This window comes from Chenopodium album, chromosome 22 (assembly GCF_948465745.1).
Source record: "Chenopodium album chromosome 22, dcCheAlbu1.1, whole genome shotgun sequence".
Lineage (NCBI taxonomy): Eukaryota > Viridiplantae > Streptophyta > Magnoliopsida > Caryophyllales > Amaranthaceae > Chenopodium > Chenopodium album.
The window spans coordinates 11,411,654-11,428,272 of NC_137855.1; the positions used below are offsets into that span (position 1 = coordinate 11,411,654).

At 32.4% G+C, this 16,619-nt stretch overlaps 1 protein-coding gene across 1 annotated transcript; it reads right to left on the minus strand.

Moving 5' to 3' along the window:
* Positions 1-8,581: 8,581 nt before the first annotated feature.
* Positions 8,582-11,244, minus strand: LOC145603943 (uncharacterized). Its single transcript, XM_081659910.1, has 7 exons — positions 10,873-11,244; positions 10,570-10,697; positions 10,337-10,453; positions 9,992-10,246; positions 9,106-9,817; positions 8,969-9,023; positions 8,582-8,908 (listed from the first exon to the last, which is right to left on the minus strand). The coding sequence occupies exons 1-7, from the start codon at positions 11,242-11,244 to the stop codon at positions 8,613-8,615; spliced, it is 1,935 nt and encodes a 644-aa protein (XP_081516036.1). The 3' UTR covers positions 8,582-8,612.
* Between the last annotated feature and the right edge of the window lie 5,375 nt (positions 11,245-16,619).

A 16,619-nucleotide genomic window follows, 5' to 3' on the forward strand; every position in this document is an offset into this window, starting at 1 on the left:
ACAAGTTTTAGGAACTTGTAAACCCAAAAGACAATCCAAAAGGACCATCAACTCCATAAGGTCTTGAACCAAACAGTGCTCGGGGATGAGGGTACGAATCCAATCTACAAAAGAAAGGACCCGCCCTATAAAATAGGCCTCTACTTTGTTCTGCTCGTATTCATGTGCGCTTTTCGAATAACATACAAACATTATATTAAACCTACCATGTTTATCTATGTTGGTTGAATATTAATGCACAAATAAACTATTATTGGCGATCACTTGAGTTAAAATCACATTAGCCTAAACCAAATTAATAATTATCTTATTAAGCGTGATTTCAAGTACAAATTCCCTTTAGTAATCATAAAAGGTGTGATCAAGCAATAACAATAAAAAATAAATCAAGCAACATAAGCATAATAACCAATAAACAATAACAACGATGATAATAACATGATATAATAAAGCTTAAATATAATAGCAAGATCCTAGGCATGATACTAACAAGATTAATAACAAACCCTAGCATGTCACTAAACAATAAAGATCAAAGCTTTAAACCTAACATGGTACTAACATGATATTAGAATGCAAAGGTATCCTAAACATGATACTAGAAAGCATAAAATAATATCCTAACATGATACTAGGAATTGAACACATCCTAACATGATACTAGGAATTATAAGACAATAATAAACAAATCTAAACATGCTTTATACATTGAAAGAGAGTAATAAGATTACATACTTTGAAGCCTCGTACCCCTTTCTAATAACAAAATACACAAGTTAGTAAACTTCAATGAAAATCAATAAAGAACAATTAAAGAATTAAATTAGAAATCAAATTAAATAAAGTTTTGACTAGTTTTGGACCAAACCCTCAGAAAATATCAAACCTTGCACGTCTAGGGCGAAGGCAACTTCGAACTTGGCTAAGAGACTCTAAGTCTTGTGAATGCGGAATTTTATTTGATAAAAGGTTGGTTTAGAAAGAGAGAGAAAGAATAAGAATTAAGTAATTCTTGATGAGAGTTGATTGTTGATGAATCAAAACAGAGGTTCGGGGACCCTATTTATAAGAAAATAGTCCGGAAAATCATAGAATTTGATAAGGAATAAAACTACACCCTGTCGCCAGGAATCGACTCTGTCGCGACCCGACAAGGTCTGTCGCGAGGCGACAGGGACTGTCGCGTGGCGACAACCTGTATTAGCGCGTTTTCTTCACGCGGAATCCGATCTTTAACCAACTTGATCTACGGAATCCGTACAGAAGATAAAATACGTATTTTTAAAATAAAATAATATTTTACTCCAAATAAAAGTCTATTTTAAAATAATTAATTATTAAATCTAATAATATTAGAATTAAAAAGAATCCTCTAGAAACTTCCAGAAAATTATAATTAATCCTAATAGTTTTAGGAATAATAATTAACATTGGGCCCTCCTCTAGATCATCGGGCCGTATTTAAATAATTAACCGGGCCCAGTTTAGTATATTGGCCATAACTTCCTCAATATTCATCGGAATTGATCTTATAATATATAGTTGGAAAGGTCTTTTCGAGCCCCATCCAACTACACTATTATTGGACCTTAATTATGGACCAAACTAAACTGGTTTGGCTATTTTCAAATAAATAGAGTTATTTTCAAAAACAGATAGAAGAAAATTTTTAATTAAAACTAAACCGCAACACTTGACTTCCAACCACTTTCACCTAATTCGATAATGGTTCGACGTGAAAGGCATTCATCACTGGGTTTGGTTTTGGGGAGACACAAATGGGTGTCTACAGCTAGTGTAGTAGAAGTGGGCTAGGAGTTTAGGCTTCACATGGACTCTAATTATATATGTGATATATAAATAAAGGCCACTAGGGTTTGCAATCAAGTCACAATCAACGTACAATAGATTGTGAAACAAAGCAACCAATCCCAAAAGCCCTAAGCTCTCTCTCTATCTCTCACTCATGGCCATCCCCTTTCACCCCTCCGTACGTCCTGCCACCCTAGGTGGCGCGTGGTGTCTCATGGTGGTGGTTCTTGGTTGATTGGTTTGTTTCTCTCCTCTCCGTAGAAGGTTGACTTAAGGGTTCAATCACGACTAACTAGCATTAGTAGAGGTTTAATCTGTGCCCGTGGACCAAGTAGAGGAATCATGTTGAGGTTTTTTTTTTATCTCCTATTGTTCTTGCTCGATCGCACGTGAAATCACACTTCAAAGGTATAATTACTTGTTCTTTATGTGTTATGCAATGATCTTGGTTATTAGATGCTTATGAATATGATTCATGAAATTCCGCTTAGAGCATCTAAAATCCTATAGTGGTATCAGTTAGCCTATTGCATTTACGCACATTGAATTTTAATTATTTGAATATCCACAATTTTAATTCAATTAAGAGGGAAATAATTTAATTGGGTTAATTATTGTGTTAAATATGATTTAACACATGGAATTATTAAAAGTTTTTTAATTTGCTCAAAATTAGTCTATGAAAGATCTAATTCAAGCCCTAAATAATTTGAAAATTTCGAATCCCTAAACCCTAATTTCGAAAATTCGAAACCCTAAACCCCTAACTTGTGATTTTTTTTTGTTTTGGTTTTGATTTAATTCGATTGCCCTATGATTCATGAATTTAATCTATTTGATTTCGTATTGAATTATTAATTTTCATGATCAAATTAAATTGTTTAATTTAAAACTTAAATTGAATTATATAGGGATTAATTTCATGAAGAACTCTAATTTAAGATTGAATATGATTTAATTTTAAAATTAGATGGACTACATTAAGTTAATTTAAATTTAACAAAAATGTTTTGTTTGATTTAAATTTAAGAAAAATGAATAAAAAAAATTTTGGGTACGACAACTGCGGCTGGGTGGCACAGCCACAACGGTTGCCGCGTTTGGTTATTGGGACTAAATGGTTGAATGAACATGATTAATTTTAAGTGTAATTTTAAATTGGGATGAATTCTTAAAATCTTTATGGGGAATCAAGTTGCTCACAACCTTTTCACCGTGGGAAACAACCTTTTCTCCAGGAGGGAGGGAAGGGAGGGCAGCAGTAGTAGCAACAGCAGAGTCGCACAAGAGTTGCGTGCATTGTTGCTGCTGCCTTGCGTCGTTGCACAGCAGCTTACACCAGCCTCGTGTACGGCCACCGTGGCTGGCTTCGACTGACACACCACGATGGCTAGCGCAATTTAAAAAAAATCAGTTTTGAAAATTAAAAGATAAGTTTTGGTTTTGAAAAGATAATTATCCAAGTTAAAGTTGTTAATTTTGGTAAGTTTGGATAATTATTGAGCAAAAAGATTCTATATGGATAATAATTGATTAAATAATGTGATTATCCCATAATTATTTTAGGGTGTAATTGATTTAAAATTTTGTGATTGGCTAGTAATTAGGATAGAATCTCCTAATTTTGTTAGGATAATCTTTAAGAATAAATATGATTTTTATCTTATAAGATTAAAATAAGATTTGATTCTATCTCATGACTAATTTAAAATATTCGATATTTTATTGATGATGATGAATAATATATGATATTATCTAATTGCATTAATTAAGATTTTGAGATATTTAGATGCCATGTTTCCTTAATTGTGAACGTTTGATGTTGTAGTTTAGGAAAGCATGATGAGTGATTTATTATGTGGCATTTTAATATATATGATATTATTTTTGCTATATAGTATGGCCCAGTAGATTACTAAATACGATCTGCGCATCGTGATGTATTTTTGTAATCTTTGTACAATCTACGTACCAATAAAGTATTTTTGTAAATTTATTTTATTTTTATTAAGTAGTAGATAGAATAGAGTAAAATTACAGGTTGCAGTTGATCCAAGAAGCCCGTGAAGTGAAGGCCCAAAGGAGCGAGGTGGATAAGATCCATGAAAGTTCAAGTGGGAGCAATTTACTTTATTAGTTTTCTTAGGATTAGGGGTCATGCTATGTCTTATTTATGGCTTTAGTATATTATGCATGTTAGATTTTATTGATGTTTTGTGATGATGCGCTAGAGTTCACTAATTAATCACAAACATAATGAATGTAGGTCCCAGTAATATTGAGGTTGTTTTTCCAATGAAAAACCCAATAAACCTTTGATATTTATGATAGGTCATGCCAAAGCTGGGTGTCATATCTTGGGAGAGTAGGGGTAAATCAAGTTCTACAATTTTAATTGGTTATAATCAACAAGGTTACCTAAAGAGTTTAAAACCTTGAAGCAAAGGGTAATAATTAAACATGTGATGGTTAATTATTCAACCAAGAGTTACAATATTTGTAATCAGAAAAGAGTTTACTCACCGTGAAAATGTAATGGTTGATGGTAGAACAAAGTCCGGTCAAATATTACACGAATAAAAGATCTTGGAATCATTTAATTCAATTGGGATCAATTAACATTGAATAAAATGTTTTAAAGTTACCAATTTAATTCGCTTATGGTACTTTAAGTTTTATTAAACATAATTGAATTTGCGTTTACTTTTAAATAACATGTCATTCTAATTTTTTAATAATAATCTCCAAAATAAAGTTGAGAAACGTTCTCAAAAGGTTAAAAGATAATCCATAAACCTATATTCTAATTTTGCTAAGACGATGATTCTAAAAGGCAAGTTTTAGACACCCATGTCACATGTCTAAGGTTGGTTTTATTCAAAATGTTTGAGTAAAATGCCAACACATCTTCATTTTGAAAAGTGTTTCAAGGGATATAATGAGATTGGAGGTACAAATCCTCTAAAAGACAAGTATAGAAGTCCAATAAAATCTCTTATCTTTAATATGATTGAATATAAGAAAGTGAAGGAAATTTCTATGATCAAAAGTTGATCAAATGTCATTATTCTCATCCATTTCGTATGGAGTTAAATAGCTGATTAAACTCTTATATGAATAATGATAGGATGTACTTAACAAAATCACGAAAAGTGCTTAAAGTAGTTAAGAAAAGTATTATTTTGAACTTAAGAGAAGTGTTCTAAGTGGCTCAAATGGTAAAGGTTTAAGAATATATGAGGATTGCATTAAGAAGTTATAGGCAAAGAAATGCAAGCAAGTTGCTAATTCCCAAACCTAAAATTACTTATATGCTATAAGTTGTTATGAACAACAATTAGTTCTTTTTTTTTTATTTATATATATTTTTTAAGGAACTAAGGGTCTTACTCTTGGAGCCTTTTTCATGTTTGTTTTGGGAGTACTGTAAATTAAATGGACCAATTCCAATTGATTGGAAACTACCTCATACAGTTGGAAGGTAAAAGAATGGAAATGTTCAAATTTAAGAAGTATATATTATAGAAATTGATTTAGCATATTACTAATTCTTGGACATACGATGTCATGTTTAGTTCTCTCTCATTGAGAATGTGGTTGAACTAACTGAAGAAGTATGACTAAGGGAGAAATAAATCTACAAGAATAGAAGCAAATGTTGCTACTTCACAAGTACAACCAATATTTCACCTTACCTAGTAATTGACTAGAATTTAAATAAATATTATTTATTCTTGCCATTATCAAAACGCCATTCAATGTTAGTAATGACTAAGCATTGAAGATTCAAAAAAAAAAACATGGAGTAAATGTTATTCCATGTTTTATTGAGTCATGATGGGTTTTGAATTGCTAAATAGGTATAAAGTTCTATATGATAGAAATAATTAAACCATTTCTATACATAAATTGTCTCTAATATGTCAATTAATTCGAATGAAAATGAACATTGCATGCGGAAGATCCAAAGGGATGGACTATCAATATCATTAGATTATGAATCCATTGATATATGTAATTATCATTCTAATTTGAAATTTTGACAATGTCACTATTTAGAGAAATGATGATGTGAACTCAAGGTCGAATACATATCGATGTAAGAAAACCTAAGGTTCGGTATCTTGAGACGGACAATGAAACTTCATTTACGATACAATCCTTTGGGCTTAGTTGAAGCATAAATGTGAAAGTTTTGAAAAGTTCAAAAATCCAATATGAAGTTCAGTATCAACTTGACAAGATTATGATTACATTACAATATGATTGTAATGTAATCAAATTTAAGTCAAGACATGTACTTGGCAACACATTCAAAATATTGCAATATGATCGTAATCATGAGAATTTAAGCCAAGACCTTGTTAAACATCCAAGAGTTATGAAATCGTTTTACAACAAACTTCGAAAGAAAACCTTGTGAAGTGTTTATGAAGGGAGCTATCAATCTATATGAGATATATTTTGATAATGGATGAAAATTACCGATCTTCCAACCATTGTTCAAGTGATATACTTTTAAGATAAGCTAAAGGCCTTCAAATGTGTAGACACCCATTTGTGTCTCTCCAAAACCAAACCCAGTGATGAATACCTTTCGCGTCGAACCATAATCGAATGAAGTGAAAGTGTGAAAGGTCAAGTGTTGCGGTTAGTTTTTATTAAATTCTTTCTCTCTATTTTTGAAAACAACACTTTTTTAAAAAATAGCCAATCTAGTTTAGTTTGGTCCGTGTCAAGGGTCCAATAATAGTGTATTTGGTTGGGGCTTGCAAAGAGCTTTCCAACTATATATTATAAGCCCAATTCCGATGAATAATGAGGAAGTTATGGCCAAAATACTAAACTGGGGCTGGGTTTGATCTTTACATGCGGCCCAATGATCTAGAGGAGGGCCCAATGTTAATTATTATTCCTAAAATTACTAGGATAAATTATAGTCTTCTAGAATTCACTATAAGGTTCTTTTAAATCCTAATAGAGTTAGAATTAATAATTATATTATGATGAGTTTTATTTGAAATAAAATATTATTATTTTATTAAAATACGATTTTAGCTTCTGTATGGATTCCATAGATCAAATTTGGTTAAAGATTGGATTGCGCGTGGAAAGCGCGGCGAAACTTGTAGTTTTATTCCTTATCAAATTCTATGCTTTTTCGGACTATTTTTTTATTATAAATAGGGTCCCGAACCTCCGTTTTTAATCAACTTTCATTCACAATCACCTAATTCTCTCTGGTCTCTCTCGAGCAATACATGCTTTCTTTATCTCTCTCTTTCTAAACTATCTTTTTACAAACACAATACCGCACTCACAAGATCTAGAAACACCTAGCCAAGTTCGAAGTTGCCTTCGCCCTAGACGTGAAAGGTTTATACTTTTCTGAGGGTTTGGTCCCAAATCCAGTCTAAACTTTCTAACTCTTTCTTTTCAATTATTTAATTAAATTCTTTGATTTTATTATTTTCATTGAACTTTACTAACTTGTGTATTTTGTTATTAGAAAGAGGTACGAGGCATCAAAGTATGTAATCTTATTGCTCTATTCTTGTAGAAAGCATGCTTATATTGTTTTAATATTCCTAGTATCATGTTAGGATGTTATTTAATGCTTTCTAGTATCATGTTTAGGGTGCCTTTTACTCTTTTCTAATAGCATGTTAGTACCATGTTAGGTTTAAAACTTTGATCTTTATTGCTTAGTGACATGCTAGGATTTGTTATTAATCTTGTTAGAATCATGCCTAGGATCTTGCTATTGTTATTAAGCTTTATTATGCCTTATCATGATTATGATTATGCTATGATTATGATGGTTATTATTATGTTGTTTGATATTATATTTTATTGCTTGATCACGCCTTTATGCATGTTATAAGGGAATTTGTACTTGAAATCACGCTTAATAAGATAATTATTAATTTGGTTTAGGCTAATATGATTTTAATTCAAGTGATCGCCATATTCGCTAATAATAGATTTATTTGTGTATTAATATTCAACCAACATAGATAAACAGGTTTAGGGTTAACCTATTGATTGCATGTTAGTCAAAAAGCGCACATGAATATGAGCAGAATAAAGTAGAGCCCTATTTTATAGGGCGGGTCCTCTCTTTTGTAGATTGGATTCGTACCCTCATCCCTGAATCCTATTTGGTTCAAGACCTTTTGGAGTTGACGATCTCATGGATCGTTAAGGGGTGTAACCTTCACCTCGTGAACGGTTTACAAGTTCCTAAAACTTGTTGGCGACTCTTTTGCTCTCTTTTCTTTCCCTTTGGATGCCACCATACTTAAGCGTATGATCACAGTGGGGTTCAAGTTTGGGGTTATAGTGCTTGAAATATTCCCTACAATATGCGATATGGATAAGAAACTTTCTTATAAAGTCTTTCTACAAAGCAAGGATTGAAAGATGTATTAAATCGTTTAATGCACGTTCGCTTCCTATATAGATCACGAGGTATTACTACACAAGTCATACTTAGCACAAAATGTTTGTTGCTCTAGTAGGTGCCTTTATGGAAATTGTTCCAAAAGGTCAAGTGGGAGTAGTATAAATCTCAAAAAAGTTCGAGAAAAGCAATAAACAAACATGTTTCAAACCATTGTTGGTTCACCCTCAGTGGCGGACCTAGAAATTTGACAATGGGGGGACAATTTCGATAATTCAACTAACATCAACTTGTTTTTAAAAAACGAGTACAAAATGTAAATAATTCGGGTACATGTTTAATACTAAAAAGTTACAATCCCAAAATCTATTGAATAATACAATTTGGTTACATACTACTAAAATATTCTCCGAGTCTTCATTTTTTGAAATCGATCAATGATATCTTCATCGGGGACTTGCAAAAACACTTCTTTCTCAATGTAAGTAACCAAACAATCATTCATAAGTTGATCACCCATACTATTTCTCAATTTACTTTTGATGTATGTCATTGCCGAAAAGACTCTTTCAACACTTGCCGTAGCAACGGGAAGAATCAACATTAACTTGATAAGCAAATGAATAAGAGGATAAGTTTCATGCAACTTGGTTTTGACAAGCATCTTTGAAAGAGAATTAATGTCATGCAAATCTTGAAAATTTTAATCATCTAACATGATTTGCTTGAACACTTCAAGTTGATAATCAAGACTCAACAACTCATTATGTGAAAAGTCTTCGGGGTACAAAGAAGCAAGTTTAAGCACCTTGTAAAAAAAAAATGGACAAGTATTAATATATAATAACAATAAGACAAGTATCTTTTATATATAAGGTTAGCTTTTGTACCTTTTCTTTGTCAAATGATGAAAAATTATCCTTAGGACTTAAGCTAGCCATGCAAGTAAGTAGCTCCATGTTCTTCTCATTAAACCGATTATCAAGTTCTTGAAGATGCAAATCAATCACTTCCAAGAAAATTCCAACATGAAAATGATGTTCATTTGTAGCTTTCTCAACAAAACGCCTTGATCTTCCATGTGGAACATAATTAGCCTCCATATTGGGAACATCAATTTTGTGTTTATTGCAAAATGAAGTTACTTTTTTCAAGAGAATATCCCAACCTTGTTCCCTCATTTTTTGTAACACTTTTGTTGTAGAAGAAACAAGTCTCATGGCATTAACAATATCTTGTTCTTTTCTTTGCAATGCAATACACAAATCATTAGTGTATCCAAAAATAGTCAACATCAAGTGAGCCATGAAAATAAAATCAAATGATTCTAATGAACCCAACACAATTTGAGCTTTGAATTTATCCTCCGATGAACCATGTTTTCCAATATGCACAAGTACCTCAACAATTGAAGGAAACAAGGAGATAATGTTTAGAACACATTTGTAATGTGATCCCCAACGTGTATCTCCGGGTCTTTTCAAACCAACTTCTTGATTCAATCCCGAACCACTATCAATTTCCCTCACTTCTAATTCTTGAGCAACCTTTTGAGCTTGACTTTTTCTAATCATTTCTCTTCTTTTACAAGAAGCCCCAATTACATTCAACAAGTTTGTAGTAATTTCAAACACCCAACCACAATTATCATTTTTTTTAGCAACGGCAACAAGAGTCAATTGAAGTTGATGTGCAAAACAATGAATGTAATAAGCTCTAGGAGTGTCATTCATAATTAAAGTCTTAAGCCCATTTATCACACCTTTCATGTTACTAGCACCATCATACCCTTGCCCTCTAATCATTGATGGACTCAAGTTGTGTTCCATAAGCAAAATTACATTTTTTAAAGATAAAGCGGTAGTATCACCAACATGAACAATGCCTAAAAATCTTTCCATCACCGCTCCATTTTTTCTATCAACAAAACGCAAAACAAGAGCTAATTGTTCTTTTTGGGACACATCACTTGACTCATCCGCCAATATTGCAAAGTATTCATCACCAACCTCTTCTACTATACGCCTAGTTGTTTATTTTGCACAACAAGTTATAATGTCCTTTTGAATCTTAGGAGAAGTCAATACACAATTTTTAGGAGCATTTTCTAGAGTATGATTTTTAACTTCCTCCACTTTTCCCCTTAGCCATTTCAAAAGTTCAAGGAAATTACCCCGATTGTATGACTCCTCACTTTCAAGATGCCCACGAAATGCCAAACCTTGCCCCAAAAGAAATCTCAAACATGCTAATGATGCTTTCAAACGAATATGATATTTTTGAATTTGTGCCTCACTTGCATTGTCAAATATTTTGACAATTGATTTTTTTTTCCCTCTCTTAGATTCACATACTTCTCATAAGCAACATTATGAGCACTATTCACTCCACCAACATGCTTATCAAACCTCTCCGGTTTATTCCATGCCCTAAATCCTCCATTAACAAATGCATCACCGCCACAATTATTTTCAACTTCATGCTTGAACAAGTAACATACAAAACAAAATGCGGCATCTTTTGAAATACTATATTCAAGCCAATCTCTTTTATTAAACCACTTCACACTAAAACGACGTTTTTCGGAGCATTGTCTTTGAGGGAAATTATGAGTTTTTGGTTGACAAGGTTTTTTTAAGAATGTAGGCTCTCCTCACCGGATTTCTTTGATTAGGGGGATAGTCCATTATGTCCATTCTAAGTCCCGGATCATGAGGAAGAAGTTCAACATCATAAGCCAATTCCTCTTCTTCCTCCTCTTCCTCTACCTCAAATGAATCTCCCATTTCTATATCCACATCAAATTCTTCATCCAAATCATTCACATCAATTGGTTCATCCACATCATTCACATCAATCACATTATTTACATCAATTGGTTCATCCACATCAATTGGTTCAATACTAATGGTTTCATTTTGCATACTATGAATAGGAGGTGTCTCACTTTGTGTGGGTGAAGAACAAGAATTATCTTGTGATTTCAATTTTTTAAACAACATTTGACGAAGATCTGCTTGTTTTCCCATTGTCCTAGACTTGCTTGAAGAACTTGACATATCCTAATTCATTTAAAAATTAAGCTTCAATATTCAATAATTATTTTTTTTAACAATAAGCATCTAAAATCTAGAAAACCAAATCACAAACTAATTCAATACACAAAATTACAAACTAATTTACATCTTAATTAAATTCACAAACTACTTCTCTACTTCATACTTGCAAAGTTTCAATTTTACATTCACCATATTCATCCAATAATTCACAAAATCAAAAATTCAATTCACAACTAACTAACTAAGAACAAATAAACTAAATCACAAATTAATTCAAAAACATGATTACATAAACATAATTACTCAATACTCATAAGCTTAATTTTTTTTATAATCAAAGATTAAAATTAAGAAATAAAGATTAAAAAAAAACTGACATGTGGTGGCGGAGCAGCAGGGCTGGCTGTAGTGGCGTCTTCCGGCGGGCCTCGGTGGACGGTGGTGGCGTGGTGCGGTGCAGCCGTGCAGCGGTGGTCTCGGTGGAATGGTGGAAGATCTAGTTTCTCTCTCTTAGGTTTTTTAATTTTCAAAGGTTTTCTCTTTCCTCCTTTTTTTTCCTCCCTTTTTTCTTTTCTTCTTTCTTACCCACTAACCCACGTGATGACTGATATCTGATGATGCCTTTTTGATTTCTTTTTCTTTTTTTTTTTAAAAAAAAATTCTCTGATTTTTTTTTTGAAAGTAGGGGGACATTGGTCCCCACTTGTCCTCACGTGGGTCCGCCCCTGTTCACCCTATGCATAATATGCCTCCTTAAAAGGCAAGTGGGAGTATAAGAAAATCTCAAAAAGTTCAAGAACCTTAAAAAGTTCAAGAAAAATGAATTCGAAAATCTTGAAGAAATTCAAGAAGTCATCGAATAAAAGCAACAAAATAAGTATGATTCACCTCATGTTATAAATGACAACGCGTGGTCTCATTAAGTGTAATGGGAATAATAACCATGTGTTGAAGGTAGTACATTCCAAGTGCACATCCTCTATTGTCGTTTTTCATTGAAATTAAACAAAGTTGTTATATAAGTTTCAATTGTTGCATAAAAACCCACAATGATGACTAACATATATAAAACTTAGCTAAAGAAATATGATTTCATATTGACTAAGAGTTCTAAAATATTTATTTTGGAATATGAAATAAAGATGATTTGACAAGTTATAACTCCAAGTGGTTTAAAAACCAGGAAATCTAAAATAGATTCTAAGTCTGTAAGCAATTGTATGGCACTTGATTAATTTGCCTAATTGGGTGAGACCCATTATAAGCAAAACAGACAAGAAAGAACAGTGTTTTTTAAACAAAGCAAAGACTTGTTAAAGGATTCAACTAATTAATAGTATGACTATGACTACGATGAAACCTTTACATTAAGTCATGTTGCAAAGTTATAATACCTTCGTTTCATAAATTTGCAACAAACTAAGATTCTCGTTTTCCAAAACAGATGCCATTACAAAAGAAGACAAAAACTTATCTTCTATATGACTTTTTTTTTATTATTATTGTTTTATCGGTTTTTTTTCTATTGTATATCCATTCTTTCCTATTATGATTATATTTAATAGCACAAAGTTAATTTATATATCTCTATCCTTAGTTTCTTACATAAACTCAATATAAATGCAAAATACTGTGAGTTGTTTCTTACTAGGGGTATAAACTATCTGATTTGAGACGAGTTTTTGTTTGTTCGAGTAAGCATGATAAGAGTTATTATTCAATATATCTCAAGCTTTTAAATCTTGTTCGAGCTTGGCACATAAGAGTTTTTCTTGTTTGAGCTTGGCCCTTTAGAGTTTCGATCAATTGTTTAAGTTGTGTTCAAGAACGTGCTCGTTTGAATTTTTAGTTTAAGTTTGAGCATGATTGAGCTTAATTAGAACGGGCTTGGTTAAATAAACAAACACTAAACCATCATTAGGCAATGCTTTCTTTCAAGATTTAATGCATTCACCTAAATACTTTTCTTCTTCATTTTATTGTTTGACCTACCTGCTTTCATAATTTTAATCAAAGATTGACGAAAAAAATGAACTTCATGAAATAATTACTAGTTAAGTAGTATAATAAATTAAAATGGATAAATAAAAAGACCAATAAACCTCAGGGTTAGTTGATGAAGTAGAATTGATTAATTGAAGATGAGAGCAAATTAAAGTAAAAAAAAAAAAAAAATTATCAAGAAAAAAAGAGAGAGAAAATAATACGGAGGAAAAAAGAAGAACAACCCTTTGTTTTTTTAATTACATCATTTTCTTTTTTGATCCTTTACTCAATTTCCTCTATTATTTTTATTTGCAATATTAACCATAAAAGCAAGTTACACATTTGATGCAACAAATATTACTTTTCCTTTTTAAGATGTCATTTGTCTTTATCTCTTTGCTTTCTTTAATCTTCATCACATGCATTCCTACTTTTCTCTCTTTACTACATCACAAATAATTTTGCTTAGGACATTTCAAAAAAAAAAAATGCTTAGGGGTTTGTGCAAATGTTGCAAATAAAAAAGAAAATGAGTTGTATTTTTTTAAAAAATTAATATCTACTTCACATGGTTCTCAGCTCTTTCGGTTTTACTTTTTCTTTTCCCCAATTATTTATCTTCTATCACAACCCTTAATTTTTAATTACTTCCTCACTGTTTTTAATTGCAGCTGTTGTTGCCTCACACTAATAAAAATTATGTATTTTATTTTACTCTCTAAAAATGTATGTGCAATCAAATAAAATATTTTTTTTAAAAATAGGCTTAAAATGGCATAATACTATAATTTTAGGAAACTTAAGATTTGTTACTATATGTTTAATGTACTAAACAAACTTTAATACTTTCAACTAGATGTAAATGCATCTAAGTTAAACATATTTTAAGTTCTCCATAAACATGCATGACAACCAATTTAGAAGATTATATATCTTTTTTCACGGGAATTTAGAGAGTACATAATCAAGACATTTTAGGTGATTTAGGTGAAATTCAAATTTCTCAAGATTTAGATTTTATAAGAGGGCCATAGGGATAAGTATTCATGTTTTTTTTTTACTTATTACAACGAGTTAAAACTCATAGTTTTTGTTAATAATTTTAATAAATAAGTATTTTTACAATAAGTTTAAGTGCTATGTTTATTAGTTATTAATTAACAACAACAACAACAATAATAATAATAATATAATAATTATTATTATTATTAGGAAAAATTGTCATAATTAATACAACCTTTGGTCTTTTTTTTAATAATACAACCTTTGATTATACCTGAATATTACAACCTTTGAGGGGACTCTATTTTAAACAAGACATGACTGGTTGGTAACCTGCTTTTACAGGTTATCGTGATATGTGGCGTTGTTTTAGTGGTTTTGTCTATTTAATTAATTATTTTTTAATAATAAGGTTAATTAATTATTAAAAAAAACCCATCGGCTACCACTTCAATTCCCCCACCACCCAGCCACCTCCACTCCCACCTCCCCCATACGCAACGACCTCCATAAGCACCACCCACCGACTAGAATTCCCTTAACCAACACCCCCAATCTCTGTGTCCACTACACCTTCACCCAACAACCCCTCTTGCCGGCAAAAACCAGATGCCAAGACCTTCCTGTTTGCTTTTTTGTTCTTTTTTTTTGATATTGAAGTTTAATTGAAGAATAATTTGTTTGATTTGAAATTTTTTGATTGTTTTTGGTTCAATTTTGATTGAAAAAAGAAATTGATTCAAGTTTTTTTGGTTTATAAGAGTTCAACTTCTAGAAATTGATTGTTTTTTTGGGTTTTATGGGTTTGACATTTTGGGACTGAAATTATGGAGCGCGGCTGCTCTGTTCTTCAAATTGGTGGCTGTCAAAGTTATTAGCGCGTGGTGAGGGCGGTGCAACAGGGATTGTGCGTGTAAGAGGAGATGTGCAGGTTTTAGGAAAGAGATGGATTATTGTTGTGGGCTGAAAAGCGTAGTGGCAGTGGGAATTGGTGGGAATTGGTGAGGAGGCGTAGCTGGCGTTTTATTGGGTTGCTCTGTTGCTGGAGGTCGAGGTAAGGGAGGCAGAGAGCGGGTGGGTTAGCCGACGTTGGAGGAGTTGGCTCTGGTACTGTCACCGAGAAGGGCTGCGTGCAGGGGAGGGGATAGGTGTTGGTTGTATGGTGGGGATAGTGGTGGTTGGGTGGTGGGTGGGATTTTAATTTTTTTTTATTTGATAAAAATAAATCATAATTAATGGCTTTTTTTATTGAGGAAAATCATTATTAATAAAGTTAATTAAATATCAAATAATTTTGTCAAAAAGTAAAAATCTAAAATTATTTATTTTCTTAACAATTTAATATTTAGACCAATTATATAACGACACGTGTAATGGGTAACGTATTTAACTTTTTTTTAGACGAGAAGAAAAAGGATTTCATTAATCAAAGATAGCCAAACGACACTTACAAACAATTCCTAGTAAATCTAAAATTCCAACACAAGTACAAATCACCTTAGAATTAGTTACATCGCAGATTCGATCAACGATCGCCTTAGTAAAAAAAACTTCATTCGAAGCAATACAATATGTGAGTTAGCACTAATGCGGCTTGAGATCCATGTATGAGTAGTTGTTTGGGTGAAAAAACTCATATGGCCTTCTAGATAATTCTGGAGACGATGAAACCCTAAATCTTCAAACTTTAGCACACGAACAAACATAGAAAATAACCCTAATTGAATAAACACCATCATAAAGATGAGATCCATTTATTGAAAGCAATTAAAAAGTTTTTTGGGGCTTACCACCGGTAAAAACATCAGTGGAAGCCCCTACAAAAATTACAATTGAGATTAGAAGAAAAGAGATAAAAGAGAAAGAGAGAGAAAGGAAAAGAGTGAAGGAAAACCTTCAAAAAAGCAGAAAAAATCTAGCAATGGAGGCTAGAAAAACCCTCCGAAAGAGAAACCCTAGAGGGAACCAAAAAACCATTCCAAGGAGAAAACCTAGAGGGAACTCAACGTTGAGAAAAAATATATGTTTGGGTTAGAGGTGATCAATGGACGGGCCGGCAGGGCCGAGGTAAAAAAAATTTGTCCATTTCTCGGGTCGGGCCAAGCTTCGGGCTGAAAAATATTTGCCCAAACCCGCCCAAACTAGTCAGGCCACACGGGCTTTTCGGGCCAATATCGGACCGGGAAAAAAAAAATCAACTAAAATGCAAAAAATCCATTTCCCAAACCCGTCCAAACTATTTTTAAAATCGGGCCGGAAAATTCTGCCCAAAACCTGCCCAAAACCTGCCCAAAATAGGGTCGGGCTCAGTGTGATCAGCTCTAGTTTGGGTAACGTATTTAACTGGTTACAAGTTT

Bases quoted from the DNA above. Each gene is read 5' to 3' on its own strand.
- LOC145603943 (XM_081659910.1), bottom strand. From the start codon at position 11,244: ATGGGAAAACAAGCAGATCTTCGTCAAATGTTGTTTAAAAAATTGAAA. The intron at 10,698-10,872 runs GTGAGGAGAGCC...TACTTGTTCAAG, and splicing joins CCCCTAATCAAAGAAATCCG to CATGAAGTTGAAAATAATTG. The intron at 9,818-9,991 runs TAGTAACATGAA...CTTGTTGAATGT, and splicing joins GGGCAAGGGTATGATGGTGC to AATTGGGGCTTCTTGTAAAA.